General features: G+C 34.7%; 1 protein-coding gene across 1 annotated transcript; it reads left to right on the forward strand.

Moving 5' to 3' along the window:
* Positions 1-362: 362 nt before the first annotated feature.
* LOC121992606 (pentatricopeptide repeat-containing protein At5g02830, chloroplastic-like) lies at positions 363-12,078 on the forward strand. Its single transcript, XM_042547096.1, has 12 exons — positions 363-985; positions 1,081-1,168; positions 3,980-4,184; positions 5,345-5,452; positions 5,908-6,072; positions 6,169-6,762; positions 7,710-7,775; positions 8,134-8,214; positions 8,410-8,507; positions 9,334-9,550; positions 10,487-10,547; positions 11,488-12,078. Exons 1-12 carry the CDS (start codon positions 460-462, stop codon positions 11,817-11,819), a joined length of 2,541 nt encoding a protein of 846 aa, XP_042403030.1. The 5' UTR covers positions 363-459; the 3' UTR covers positions 11,820-12,078.
* The last annotated feature ends 2,892 nt before the right edge of the window (positions 12,079-14,970 follow it).

A 14,970-nucleotide genomic window follows, 5' to 3' on the forward strand; every position in this document is an offset into this window, starting at 1 on the left:
AATTAATAGATTTTTATATTTATGATATGATATTGAAGTGACATGTTTGAGATAAAACAAAATTTATATAAAAAATGATTAATGATAGGTAACGTTAAATTTAGGTTGACTGATCCAATCCTCATTTTTTCATGGTTACTAGGATAAATTAAAAGTATTTATAGTGAATGATCCAATTTAGTATCCCTTAATTGTAAGTTTTATTTGAAAAAATTTTTTCTCTAAATACGCCGTAGGAATAGGAAAAAACAAAAACACAAAATTCATATAGTTAACCATTGGAGGAGATTCGTTCGCTTTTAAAATGACATGAATTTTGGAGATATTTTTATAAAATTCCATGAGATATTTATAAAATGGCAAAGACAAGTAGTGGAGCGTGGGAGACGACTGTCGGATTATGATACGACGATAAAGTAGGCTTCTCGCTCCGCTCACTGTCCGCCGACTGCGGCGATAATGGCCTCCCTCGCCGCCGTCTCCGCTTCCTCTTCCGCCGTCCTCTCTTCCACCTCAGCCGCTTCCAATAGGAAGCCCTCCCCTCCTCGCAGCAGCAAGCCACCGCGCCGCCCTGCCAAGAAACCCCTACTCGCCGATGTCCGCCTCGCCGCCCCTCGCCACAACAATGACTCCGACGCTCCTGACCGTCACCTCCTCAAGCACTATGCTAGCCTCGCCTCGAAGCTCGCCAAGAGCGGCAAGCTTCGGGATTTCCTGATGATTGCCGAAGGCGTCATCGCCGCTGGATTCGCCCAATTCGTCGTCCGCATCGATCCGAGGATGATTTCCGAAGGGATCGTTTGTCTCCTTCGCGACGACAGTCTCGCGGAGGTTGTTGAGTTCGCCAGCGAAGCGGAGAGGATTGGGCTCTGCCCTGCCTCACTATTTGATGAATCGGCCCTGGAAGCTTTGAGATTAGAATGTCGCAGGCTACTGGACGACGGCAGGCTAGAGCAATTTGTAGAGTTGATGGAGACTCTTGCAGGTGTGGAACGCTTAGTGAGTTTGCTTTGTAATCTTTTCCGCCCATTCGTTAGGGTACTGTGGTGATGCATTGCCTTCTTTCATTGGATGTTTTAGGTTATCAGTTCACTATCAAAGACATTGTAGATCCAGAATACGGATTGAGCAAGATAATTCAACGAGGTGATCCAGAATTGGCTGTAAGGTGTGCTGCTTGCAACATGCTTAAAACTATTGTATACCTCTTTGGCTCTTTGCCATGTTCGATGGAATAATGTTTCTTCTCCAGTATGTGAAATGATGGAATTTTTTTTGATATCTTGGGTTTGCTTTGACAGATGGATAAAAACCTAATACTGTTGAGAGGTATTTCTTGGCTTGATTATTCAACGACAAAGAGAGATTGTTGAATATGTATACTGTTCTTTGTTGAGTGTTTAATATACAGAGGAGCTCCGGAATTTGTGCATAGATGGGAAATTAAGTTTAGATAGCATGAACATATGTTCAATAAAGACCAATGTTCGGTAGTTATATAAGTCAAATTAATTAAAATTGAACAAATGTAGGTTAAATAAAGACCAAAATAGAACTACATAGTAGATTAATTGTAGACAAAAAGTCTGCATAGTTTATGGTGATCTAAGTGACCACGTTATTATTAATGAAGTATTATAAACAATTAAATTCTTGGAAAGTCGCCCCTGGGGCTACGGTGCAACGGAAGGGTGCCAAGTTATCACCTAGGCACTTGCGGTTCGATCCTTAGCTACGGCGCATTTGTAGGGATTTTTTCTTCAAATGGGGCGCGCAACCACGGGATGCTGGGAAACTTCTGTGGGGGCTGGGTTGTCTGTCCCAAGTTCGGTGTTATCTGGTTCAGCATTTTTAAATTGTTGGAAAGTCGAAGTAGCTTTTCCTGGGTAGTTGGAGTATCAAACTTCTTGTTGTAGTTGTAAGTATATATTAGATAAGTATATATTAGATTAAAATTATTTGCAAGCATATGGTTCCATTTACTTGTCAATTTTCTGCATAAACAATTGTGCTTAATATTTTTTACTTTTGCATGATGATGATTCGCTGAAAATTAGACTTGTGGAAGACTTACACACCATATCTGTTAAGTTGGTTGTTTTCTATGTACGTACCAATTAACTTGAGTGCCATAATTGCTAAGGCCTCTATGGAGCACCAGTCCAGGTTAAGGCATGCACTTTGTAAGAGCAAGGTCACAAAATGAAGACGTAATCCAAAAACTGCAATAAATGTAAAGATATTAGTTACTAAACATTGTTATTTATGCTTACACCCTTCCCCTTATATGTGATCAACTAGGCATGGGAATAGCATCAAGAGACATGGAAGGCTCTCACTGTGTAGAAGATTAAGTGGCATATAAGATTTATCCATAGACCATGTTGTAAGTTTAAACAATTTTACTAGGTGTTTAGTTGATAGAAGATTAGGTAAAATAATGTCATTGATCCATAAACCATCAACACAGCTAAATTATTTTACTATTTTCTTATGTGCTCCTATGAGCACACAAATAATGCAAGTCCTCAAGGCACCATAGGGCCAAACAATACATCTAATGTGTGTGTGGTCAGGGACTTTGACTCAACAAATCCAATCTCTCTCTTCACAGTATTGTCCTTTCTTCTTTTTGAGTTATTTTGCCACTTCCAACATAGGAGGGTTGAGAATAATCCGTCTTCTCAAACACCCAAAGGATCTCTCCTCAACTCTCTGGTAGTAACACAATGCCTGTGGATTTGATCCAAAATCACAACTGTTAGTACATGTATCTAAATTTCTGTGTTATGTAAAATTTTTGAAATATCTTCTTAACTGAACCAAATGAGTAAAATATTTATTGCAACTACTAACATGAAGTGAATCAACATAAAATGAACTTCTGTAGTTGAAGAAACTAAACTGCTGTAACTGAAAAGAGCAGTAGCAATTGATGCAATAAAAAATAAAGGCAAGGCAAAGAAACAACTTTGAAAATTTATATTTTTAACATCACAAGGATCAAAAGAGAATGAAGGAAAAAAGCTAGAAGACTGCAAACCAGCCAAACACAGAAGTAAAATAGAGAAACACAAGATACAATGAAGTGGCCAGAGTCTAAATATATCTTATTTTAAAAAAAGTGAATAGAACCACTACTTTTGTTCAGAGATAGTTGTAGAGAATCACCATCTCACAAACTTGATTTTTTGGGAGCCCATGTCGACCACAATGTCATGGATCATATGACTTGAAGGACGCTTGTAGAAATGAAGTTATATAGGAAGACTGAGTTACATAGTATGGTTTGTTTGCTCATTTGTCACTGTCTTCTTCGACTAATGTACTGCAGCAGTTCAGAGCATGGACCATTTTCTACTAGGGTTTGTGCGATGGAACTGTTGGAATCAGTTGCATGTTGGGACTAGAGAGCTAGGTAGAGCAGGTAAAGGTGGGGATCCAAATTGTTGGGTGTGTGAGAGGTGAGCATTGTGATCAAGGCATAAAAGTCTCAAAAGTGGTGCATTGTCGACATTTAAATAGGGCAATAATGGAAATGTCTCATCATATGGATGTAGGTGGTTATTTTTGTATAACAAAATAATTAACCTTCTAAGGAAGGAATGCTGAAGATTCTTCAAGTTGTCATTCAAGATAATTAGCACTTTGAGATTGTTTACGTTATCAATAATGTACTGCTATCCTGCTGTCAAATGGATTTTGTAAGAGTGGATTAGCACACATGTGGTTCTGCTATTTTGCAGTGTTTGATTGTTAGTTTGAATTATTCTGGATTAGAAATGCAATGATCTTCCATATCACAGCTTTGAGAAACTACATATGTTCCTTTATTCATGATAACAGTGCTCTGATGAACATGGTAAACAAACTTACTTTGGCTAGCCATGGTACACAGAATTATATGGATGTGCAATTAATACATTTGCCATAAATACATTTTGACCTTCAATGAGTGACTTATATTCTGTTTTTGCAGGTATGCAAGTGTGTTTCCCCATTTTCAACTTTTGTTCTGCTCAATATTAGAAAAATATGAGAAGAAGCAAGACATTGTTTCAGCTACAAAAGCTTTTGAAATTTTCAAGAAAAAATCAGGTGGACTTAACATGTTTGCTTGGCGAGCTATGATTGATCTTTGTGGGCATTGTGGTGATTTCTTGAAATCTAGAAGCATATTTGAGGTATTGCTTCATCTGTTCCATAACCTAAATTTAAGTTCATATTAGTTCATTGTCCAGATAAGTATGACTTTGAAATTTTATGAAGAATTACTTCTTGACCGCAAAAACTATTTCCAACATCAGAAGGCATCCCATCCTATTCTCCATTTGTCAATAGTTCAGTTGCCAAGCTTTAGAAGCATCCATGTTACTTTCATGTTCATTAATGTTGTGTACTTGTGTTGCTGCTCTAAACTTTATGACTCATTCTGTTGTAATGTGAAATTGTGCATGATTAATATAGAGAACCAATCATTATCCTCTTTTGCAACATTGGTTTCTGTGGTACCTTTGGTTTCAGGTTATACTTATCAATTCATGATTATATTAGATAGTAGGACTGCAACTATTTCAAAGTATGATCTTTTACCTCATTGTACTTTTGGTTTTCACTTTTTTTGCCCTTTTACACATTTTTGCATTAGATTTCAACATAATCAATTTTATTTTCAATCTGCTTAGAGTTTTGGTGAAAGGTGTACATTCAGCCTCTTTGATATTGTTCATTCCCCTTTTCAATATCCTGAACTGTTTTCATTTTGATCACTTTTTGCTTTTTTTTTTTTGAAAAAAAAATCCTTTTTTGTCTTATTGCTTTGTGCATTTCTTATAGTTAGTATGACCTTGAACAATCTGTTGAGTGCTGCTGGATATGACAGACCTTATCTCTTAATTATTCCTACATGTTGAAGAACTTAAAGAAAAATGTGATGAAATCATAGAAGGAAATTGTTTACATGATGATAATGCCATCTGATTGATTTGTCTTCTAATTGATCCCCATGTCAATCATAAGGATTGACAGTTTAATTCTTTAAGATAATGACATCTTTAATTCTTTAAGATATATAAAGAGAAACTGAAAACCAAGTTTCTGTAGAGTGCTTCAAAAAAAATCCTACTGGAGGAATAAGATTCATGTAGATGAATTCAAATAGTTGTGATATGTAGTTTGTGATCAAAAATAGAAATTAATTGTGGATCTTGCTAATAACATGATAATTCTCCCCACATTTATCTGATACAATATGTATGAACTTTAGTTACAGAAAAAAAATACTATGTTATTTTTGTCAATTGTATTCACTAATTGTTTCTTTCTACCTGTAATTTAATTGCAGGAGTTGCTCACTGAGAACATTATGCCAAATATTTATGTTCTCAACAGCCTAATGAATGTGAATGCACATGATTTGAGCTACACCTTCCATATTTACAAGCGTATGCAAGTAATGCCATCTCATATCTTATGTTGCTGTTACTAGGTAGGCTGTTTACTCTATAATGATAACATGACAAGTCAGTCCACAATTCTCTTTTACTTTATCCTTGATATTTCTGCCCGACTTGTCAACATGCTTCAAACTGGTAACTATTGATTAAGATGCAAGCAACATAGTCACCCTCTTCCTCTGTAGTATTCTGGTTAATGAAGTGTTCATATTCTACATGGATGCAAATGCTTTGCGGTAATTTGTGATAGACCATCTTATAATCAAGTATCATTGTGACGGATTGTTGATATTGAGGCTTTCAATTTGATTCATAATCATTTGATTAATGTATTATTTCAAATTCATGTTCCATAATACTTTTCTGCATGGTCATAAGTTGAATTTTTCTTATTTCTATTATTTTCTTTGGGCCTTAGACTATTTCGGCTTACAAATTTATACTTGTATAGGATCTAGGAGTAACTGCAGACGTGACATCCTACAATATCCTTTTGAAAGCGTGTTGTAATGCAAAAAGGGTGGATTTGGCTCTAGAGGTGTATGAGGAAATAACGCTTATGGCTTCAAAAGGAGCACTTATATTGGATGTATTTACATATAGCACGATGATAAAAGTTAGTGAGACTGGGATCATATCTTTCTGTTTCGTGTTAGTAATATAGTTCTCTCTTAGGATTTGTTTATTTTTATCACTTTTGTTTCTATTTTAGGTGTTTGCAGATGCAAAAATGTGGCAGATGGCATTGCATATAAGAGAGGATATGCTTTCTGCTGGTGTGGTTCCAAATATAGTTATTTGGTCAACATTACTTAGTGCTTGTGCCAATGCTGGGCTCGTTGATCCTGCCATTCAGCTATTTGAGGAGATGCTTGTGACAGGCTGTGAACCTAATGCACAGTGTTGCAACACTCTTCTGCATGCTTGTGTGGAGTCATGCCAATATGATAGAGCATTTCGATTATTTTATACATGGAAAGAAACTGGATTCAAGATTTGCTTTTTTGATAAAAAGCTGAGATATTATTCTAGAGTTATTTCCTCAGGAATGAACAATAGGGATGGAACTATTTCATCTAAATTGACATCTATGCAAGATGGTGGGCCTTCTTTGTTGATGGTGGTTCCCTTTAAACCTACAGTACCAACTTTTAATATTCTGATGAAGGCTTGTGGTTCTGATTTCTATCGTGCAAAAGCTTTGATGGATGAAATGAAGACAATTGGTCTTACTCCCAACCATATAAGTTGGTCTACGCTGATTGATAGTTATGGTGCTGCTCATAATTTAAGTGGTGCTATGCAGGTGTATTGACTATACCTACAACTTTTATATTATACAATTCCAAGAATGATTGGTTCCTTCATAAATTGTAATACATAGCAATTATGAATTCTAATATTTCTTGTCCTTTTCTTTACCTTGCAATTTTTCCATATATCTCGGTGATACTGCTTGTATTTCTTCTTTCTAGTTTGTAGCTAGACGATGCTCTTTTGTGAAATTTGATAATCTAAATAAATTGATAATCAGAAGGTTATATAACAAACACAAGTGTTCAAAAATCATGTCCTTGGATCTTTATTTGTTTACCTGACCATTCAATTTCTGTTTAGATCCATTCCTTTGTCTATCCACTTAGTCCTTTTTTTCTGTCCTTTCTTATGGTGAATATAGCATCACTGTTAGAGTACTGTTTTCCAAGATCAATGGTGTGATTGGATTCACATAAATGATAAAGTCACAGAACATGTTGCTGCTGTTTCTTATGGTATAAATGTCTATGACCTAGTTTTCATACGGTCCATTTGAGTTGTTTTAAGCAAATATCTAGATTCTTAATTTCCAGAAAGCAAAGAACACAGAACAGCGAACTAAAAAATTCCAGCTCCAAGGCTTAATCAGTCTAATTAGGACATGTTTAAGTTTTTAAATTCACATGTTAATTTAGATTTTACCTGTAGGTAATGTGTACTCTAGGCTACATTTTCTGATGAATTGATTAACTTTTTATTTGTTAGTTTCAATGAGTTGCTGTATCAATGCATTTCTAGTGGCATGGATAATTTTTTCTATCTAGAATTTTCAAAAGATCAACTTAGTGAGTTCTGTTTGTCTGTTTCAACATTTTCTATGTAGTATTTTTCTTACTTCATCTCTTTGTTATCCAAGTTTTTTAGAGTTTTAATGCTATAGCAATTTATACTGCCATTTCCTGTTTACTAAATTGCCATCTTTCTTCTGAAATGTAGGCATTTAGAGCTATGCAAGATGGTGGAATGAAACTTGATGTTGCTGCTTATACTACTGCCATCAAGGTGGATATTGTTAAATGCTCAAAGATTATATAGTCCCGTCAAAGAAGCATCATACTACTGATATTCTAAACAATTTTTGTATGCTTTCTGTTTTCTTTCTTTTCCATAATGAGGAAGTGTTGATTAATTTGTAATTATTTGTACTTGGCACATAGATTTAGTTAAAATTTCCAAAAACTTTGTCCTTAACTAATGTGTATATTTATGAAAAAGCATTTTAACTATGGTGGACATGTAGAACCTTCTGGATTAGCATATTGATTTGTGACATATAAAATTGACCGTAATGTCATGATCCATTAACATCCTTGAAATTGTAAACTGCTGGCTGCTAATATTTGGGGCCCTTCATTTGCAGGCATGTGTTGAAAACAAGAATTTGAGAGTAGCGTACTCTTTATATGAAGAAATGAAAAGATATCAAATACAACCAAATTTGGTAGGCTCTTATTATACGGTTCCACTTCATGCTCTTATTATATGGTTCCATTTTATGCTTTATGTTATGTATTCATTATCAGAGTCACCTTTGCACTCCTTATAGAGGGAGTTGTAACTTGTAATACCTAACTTTATATTTTCTTGATATATCCTTTCTGAAAAATTTTAACTCTAGGCGGTGCTTTCATTTCAGGTGACTTATAATACCATGTTAAGAGCTCGAGACAAGTATGGATCTTTCGTTGAGGTTCAACAATGCCTAGCAATATATCAAGATATGCGGAAATCTGGGTATATTCAAGGAGTACTTTTGAGATATTTTTTATTCAATGTGGATTTTAAATGTTTATCTAAGGTTTGTTTGTCCTGCGAAAAATAACATGGATGGCTAAATATTTTCCTTAAGGAAAATTTTATAAGAGAAATCAATTAGTTTTTGGTTGTGAGACAAGGAAAATAATTCCCTTTTTTTTCTCGATCAATCTTCGAATGATCGGATCAAGTAGAAGGGCAGAGTTCAAGGCACATACTCTCCACCTCAAAGGAACATAGGGCATTGAGAGTTTTGCTTTGATAGTGTCCCTTTGGCTCACGTGGAAGGGTGGTTTGATCTGTGCCTACTCCGCCTTGAGGGTGCTTGCAAGAGGATGATGAAAGCTCAATTTTCATAGAGGGCCACTAGATCAAGCTCTATCCTAAGAGGGTGCCAAAGTTGTCCGAGGGCTCGGTTAGAGGAGAGGATGGGAGGTGGTGTGGATCTCTTGTGTGGGGGAAAACAAGTTTCACTTGAGCAAGTCGTTTTCCCACAAAATGTTCACATTTTTCATTGACTATAAGATAATTTTCCATCAACCCCAATTTTTTGCTGCCCCAAACATGGAAAACCTGAAAAATATTTTCCGCTAAACAAGCGGACCTTAAACTGTAAGCTACTTTTAATTATTTGCTAAAACTTGCTAATAACCGTACCGTCTATTTTACAAGATTTACCTGCTGACTCAACAAACAAAAACTCTTTTCATTCTTTCCTCAGGTTTACCTATTGTTTCGTTTTCATTTACTCGTCTATTTGATTGTCAGCTGATTCTACTTTTGTTGCTTTTAATCTAATATACAGATACAGATCTAATGATTATTATCTGAAGGAATTGATTGAGGAGTGGTGTGAAGGAGTATTGTGCTCCCAATGTCAAAGCCATAAATTACCAATACGGGATACTGGCAATGAAACTAACTCAAGGAAATGCAATAATTTACTTTTAGAAAAAGTAGCACTGCACTTGCGAAGAGATATTGGTGACAGACAAGCTATTGACATTCGAGGGCTTACAAAGGTATTTCTTAGTCGATATTGGTATAATTTGAGGATGGTTTGGATGCATGCAAGATTAATTTCTTACTTTAGCTTTTGAAAGAGTGTTTTCGTTTGGAAAATATTGATAGCAAACAGATTCTATGGCAAAAAGCTAACAATCGGTATTAACACAAAGGTGTCCTAGCAAATCGTTGCATTCTTATCATTGGTGCTGAAGCACATTCAACTACCTTGTCTCATTATGTTGCGTGTCGCTGGAGTGTGATAAGTTGTTTTATTAATTGTACATATGATAATGTTGAGAGCAATCAATCTAGTTGGGCTTGTCAGTTCACTCAGATTGTTTGCGATGGGTTAACTTGTGTCAAGGATGAAGGCTTGGAAAAAAAAAATGTAGATCCGCTACATGAGTGACCCTCCTAGTTCCGGCCTCATGTATATGGAGGGAGGTAGATGCAGGTACACAAGCGTTAGGCGCATGGTAGGATGTGGATAGTGGGTCTAGGGTAAATGACTTAATTCATGGGTTAAAGTGGAGCTGAGCGAGCTTAAATTTTAAGATGGTCCAAAGTTTAAGATGTTCCTCGGTGAGGTTAGAGTGTACTAGATGGAAAATAATTTTGTTGCCTAACACAGGTTCCCTATTCCTCAAATGGTTGACCCTTGCAGTGCTTCTCACCCAATGACATGCTCAGTGCCACTTGCCGAGTCTAGTTTTTTGTTTCTTCAATTCTGTTTCACATAAACAAGTGAGATCGAGGGGTGGCTATATGTTGATATCTCAGATAACCTCTTGCTCACACTGCTTCCATTGCTTTTCATACATGTTCATCAATAATTTTTTAAGTATTCCATTGTTTGAACCCTTATATTTGTTGCAACGTTTGTTTTAATCTTTATTTCAAATTTGTCACATTTAAAATCTATTAACAACCTTCCGTAACTATACAAACAGATTGAAGCTCGGATTGTGGTTCTCTCAGTTCTTCGGATGATCAAGGAGAGCTATTTGCTCGGTAAGATTTAAGTATATGTTTTTGTTAGGAATCTATATTCTTTTTGTCAGTAGTCAGTAGCATTTTGTTTGTTTGTCCTTCTCCTTCCTGAGTATTGTTCAATTGTCTTATTAAAAAAAAATTCTTCTTAATCAACCATAGTTAAACTTCCCAATAATATGCACGTATAGGGGTGAGCATGGGCCAACTTGGATGGCTTCTCGTCTTCTTTACCAAAATTTTGATCCTTCTGAGACCTGAAATAATATCGGACTTTGATTTGGTTATCAGATCACCAATAAACATCATGTAAATACAAAAACATTCTTAATGCAACAAAATTCAAAACCAATTTAGTGAAATATAATAAATTCAAACATATAAAATGTAAATATAATAGTTAAGTGTTTGTTGTTATATTTTATTTTTACACTTTATTACTATATACAAATTGTTGAATATAGCACAGATTAAGAATTTAATTTTTAAAAATTTTAGTCTTTATAAAAGTTTGCTTTGGAAGATTATTTTATTTAATAAAATGGTGATTGAAGTGATTTCTATTTTATAACTATTTTGTTTAGAGAATAAGAGATTTATTCTCAGATAGGATGATCATTTCTTTTCTAAAATAGTTTATTGTGTCTCTATGTTAATCATCTTTGTCATTTATAAAATTTTGAATTATAAGATAATGGTTTTGATATTGCATATCATTAATTTAGCAACAAAGATGGTTAATGAGTGATTACTATGTATATAACAATTTCAGTTTTTGAGTTGAATTAGGTCAGATCAAATATATATCGGATTGTGCGTTTTTCCTCACCCCTGTCCCTATATCCCTTTGCATTTCACAAGTGATGTTTCGAGTAAATTCCATTTGCATTATCACTTTCATGGTTCTGAATCCCCAAACTTGTTTACTCATACTAATGAACGCTTTGGTACACTGTCGCAGGAAAAGCAATTCAAGACGATATGATCATCATCACGGATGTAGTCGATAAAGGAGCAGCCAGGACCTTGACGAGTCACAATCTGGATGTGCAACGGTGTATAGTCAAAGTACTGCAAGAAGACTTGAGCTTTGACGTGAGAACAGGACACGGTGCCCTTGATGATCCCTTCAGTAAGCCGTCCACCGTTCTTCGCCCTCCTGAAGCTGTCAAAGGTTTCAAGTTTCAAGCAAGGAGGCCACAAAATACAGGAATGATAAAGGTCACGAAAGAGTCCCTTCTTGGCTGGTTACAGAGGAAAGACCATCGGTCATCACCAGAAGGCTCATCTTGAAAACCCCCCACCAAAAAAAAAGGTGGGTTTTGCACGAAGAAGCATTGCCTTGTCGTCAAACGGCCAAGATTAAATGCTGCACGATCCAGTGGTTGTGCAGATTCTAAGTTGATCGATGGCCATCTCCGTTTGAAGTTTTGATTCGGTAAAATTATTCAAAATATACGAGTGTTATTTGTTTTCTTTTTATAAAGTTGACAAGTTATATTTAAATCGTTGAATTGATATTCATAAAAAAACAGCGCCTTCAATTTGCTAAGTCGAGAACGGGTTAGCTTTTCTTTTACGAATATAAATAATGTGTGCTATATCTGTTAATAAATATATTAGTGTTATTTAAATACGTTTTTATTTTTTGTTTGTCCCATCAATTTTTAAAAACAAAGGTCTAAGTGTGGCTTTTTTTAATTAAGTTTCAAAAATATCCGTGTGAACTTAATATATTTGTTAAATAGTAATAAAAGATGTGAATATATTTCCTAAATCCTAATCAGAAAGTCTTTTGTTAGGATTTGTTAATTATAATATTTACTTTTATAAATATATTGAAACATTTTAAAAATTTAGCGTTTGTAGTCCAACGGTTAGGATAATTGCCTTCCAAGCAATAGACCCGGTTTCGACTCGCGGCAGACTCAATTTTGTCGCTTTTTTCTTTTCGTTGACGGCAGCAATCAAATTATGGTAATTGTAAATATCTTTTGTTATTATTATAATTTAACGAATTATTTTATCAGAAACAGTATGAACTATAATAATTTACACTTAAACTGAGTTAGACTCGCAAATTTACTTATTGTTTGTGGATGGTTTAGTGTTCTTAATCTATTAGTAGTGTTTTAATTATCCCTTTCCTTTTTAAATAAAAAACAATGAGAAAATAAGATCAAGAAGTCAAGATATCTCAATTATTTTGTACTACTTTGTTTATTTTACTTTCGATACAGATTGACAAATTCTGAGGTAAGGCAAAAATGTAATTTTGTTAAACTTCTAGGGCTAAAATTTAAAAAATATACATTAATTCAGAGGAAAGTTAAAGTTTTTCCAAGAAAAATTCAATTAATTTTCTTTTTAATAATGATGAGTTAGACTGATTGCATACATATTTTTATATAAAAAAACCATACGTGCATTGTTTTTTTCTTTTAACGAAACAGCACAAAGTTTTATTAAATCTGAAATAAAGAAAATTTGTGTTCTTTTTCGTTGCCGGGACTTAAACCCTGTCTTTCTAAATATCCTAACCAACTAGACAACAACAAATAACATTCATTTATCTACTAAAATAATTAAAATAACTTTTCTTAAAACTTAAATCTAAAATCTAAAATCTTCTACCACTAAATCTGAGTATAAACTGTAGAATAATTTAGTTACTTCTCATTTCCAATATAGATTTGTTACATTAATATTTTCTTTAATATATATTCTATGAATATAGAAGGAGATAAATATATATATATAAATATTAAACACATAGTGGGATAAATTTCAAATCATTAGTTCATGAGAATCAACGTCTAATTATTATATCAAAAATGTCATATGCTCACTATCTATCTGCACTACGTCTGATTATTACAGTTTTAATATGTTATGTGTCCTTTTTTTTCCATTTACAGTTTTAATATGTTATACGTGCCCCCTTCATGCCCGCGTGTGCATCTAAGAAAGGAGTATAAATGTGACAGAATTGACCCCCTCTACTTGGGGCATCTTTATTTTAGTAGCCTCCATATTATTAAGGTTTTCTTTTTAAATTTGATAATGAGCCAATATTTTATTTTTTTAGCGTATAATGGGCAATCTTACAATTAAATCAATTAACAATAAAAAAAAACCAACGTCACTTACAAATTCTGAAGTTTCTTTTATCTTCTTAGTTCTTGTTTGTTAGCTTGTTTTCTTCACTGTCCTAACCCTAACTTTTAAATTGAAGAAAATAGAAAATCTAGAGGTAAATCTCGTTTTCTATTTTGATTATTATTTTTTCCCAATGTTTTTAAGTTTATTTTTTGGCATATTGTTAGAATATTATAAATATAGTTAGGGGTAATTTTGTAATTATAGTGTATATCCTCTTTCCTATAAAAGTCAATAAACCTGTAGTGTCCATGAGGAAATTTTTTCCTAACGCCTCTCGTTTCTTATTTCTACATAGTATCAGAGTGAGGTTGAGAGGCAAACCTTTTTTTTTTGTCCAGTCGTTCCTTGAGCCGTAGCATCGTGCATGCCTCTTCACATGCATATCGCAGCCCCTCTTCACTAACTGTCCGACGCTGCTGTCCTACTCTCCTCTTCGCGAATTGACGTCGGCGTTTTCTTGCATCGTGAGCACACCGTCCTTCGTCCTCTCCTGCAGTCCGGTGATAGAGAGAAGCTCGGGAGATCAGCAGTTTAGCGACGGCAGGGATTATCCTTCCTGTAGTTCCACCATCCTTACCTATCTTCTCTTTCTAGCACATGAAGTCTCTAACATTTTTTCTATTTTTTCTCTCTCGATGTATAAATATCTGACTCAATTAGAATTTAATTTTTTTCTGTCTAATTTTTTCTTAGGATTTTTAAAAATAGTATCAAATAGATTATTGATCAATTTTAATTATAATTTTTATTTGAAATATTAAAGTTATTATTAAATTTTTAAAAATTTCTAAATTAAAATATCAAATAGTTTTATGTTTTATACAAGTTTAACCTATTATAAAATTGTAAACTACTTTCATGTGCATATATATATATATATATCTTGACTCGGGTACTTAGAATTGATCAAGGCGCTCGTGTACGAATTGGTCCAGATGCATGAAATAAATGTTAGGATCGATGGTCGCGGCTAGAGAGGGGGGGGGGGGGGGGGTGAATAGCCGCCCCAAATTCGCGTTTCTTTCTACAAATCAAGTTAGCGCAGCGGAAATAAAACGAATAGAAACGAAAGCGGAGAATAGCAAACCTCAAACTCGTCGATGTAACGAGGTTCGGAGATGAAACTCCTACTCCTCGGCGTGTCCGTAATGTGGACGAAGCCTATCAATCCGTCGGTGGATGAGTCCCCGGAAAATCGGCTAATAAGAACACTCCTTCTGGGTGGAGAAACCTCGCCACAGAAACTTCTTGCAACAGCAAGAAAGGTGTACAAAAATACAGC

The sequence above is a fragment of the Zingiber officinale genome, chromosome 6B (genome assembly GCF_018446385.1).
Source record: "Zingiber officinale cultivar Zhangliang chromosome 6B, Zo_v1.1, whole genome shotgun sequence".
Lineage (NCBI taxonomy): Eukaryota > Viridiplantae > Streptophyta > Magnoliopsida > Zingiberales > Zingiberaceae > Zingiber > Zingiber officinale.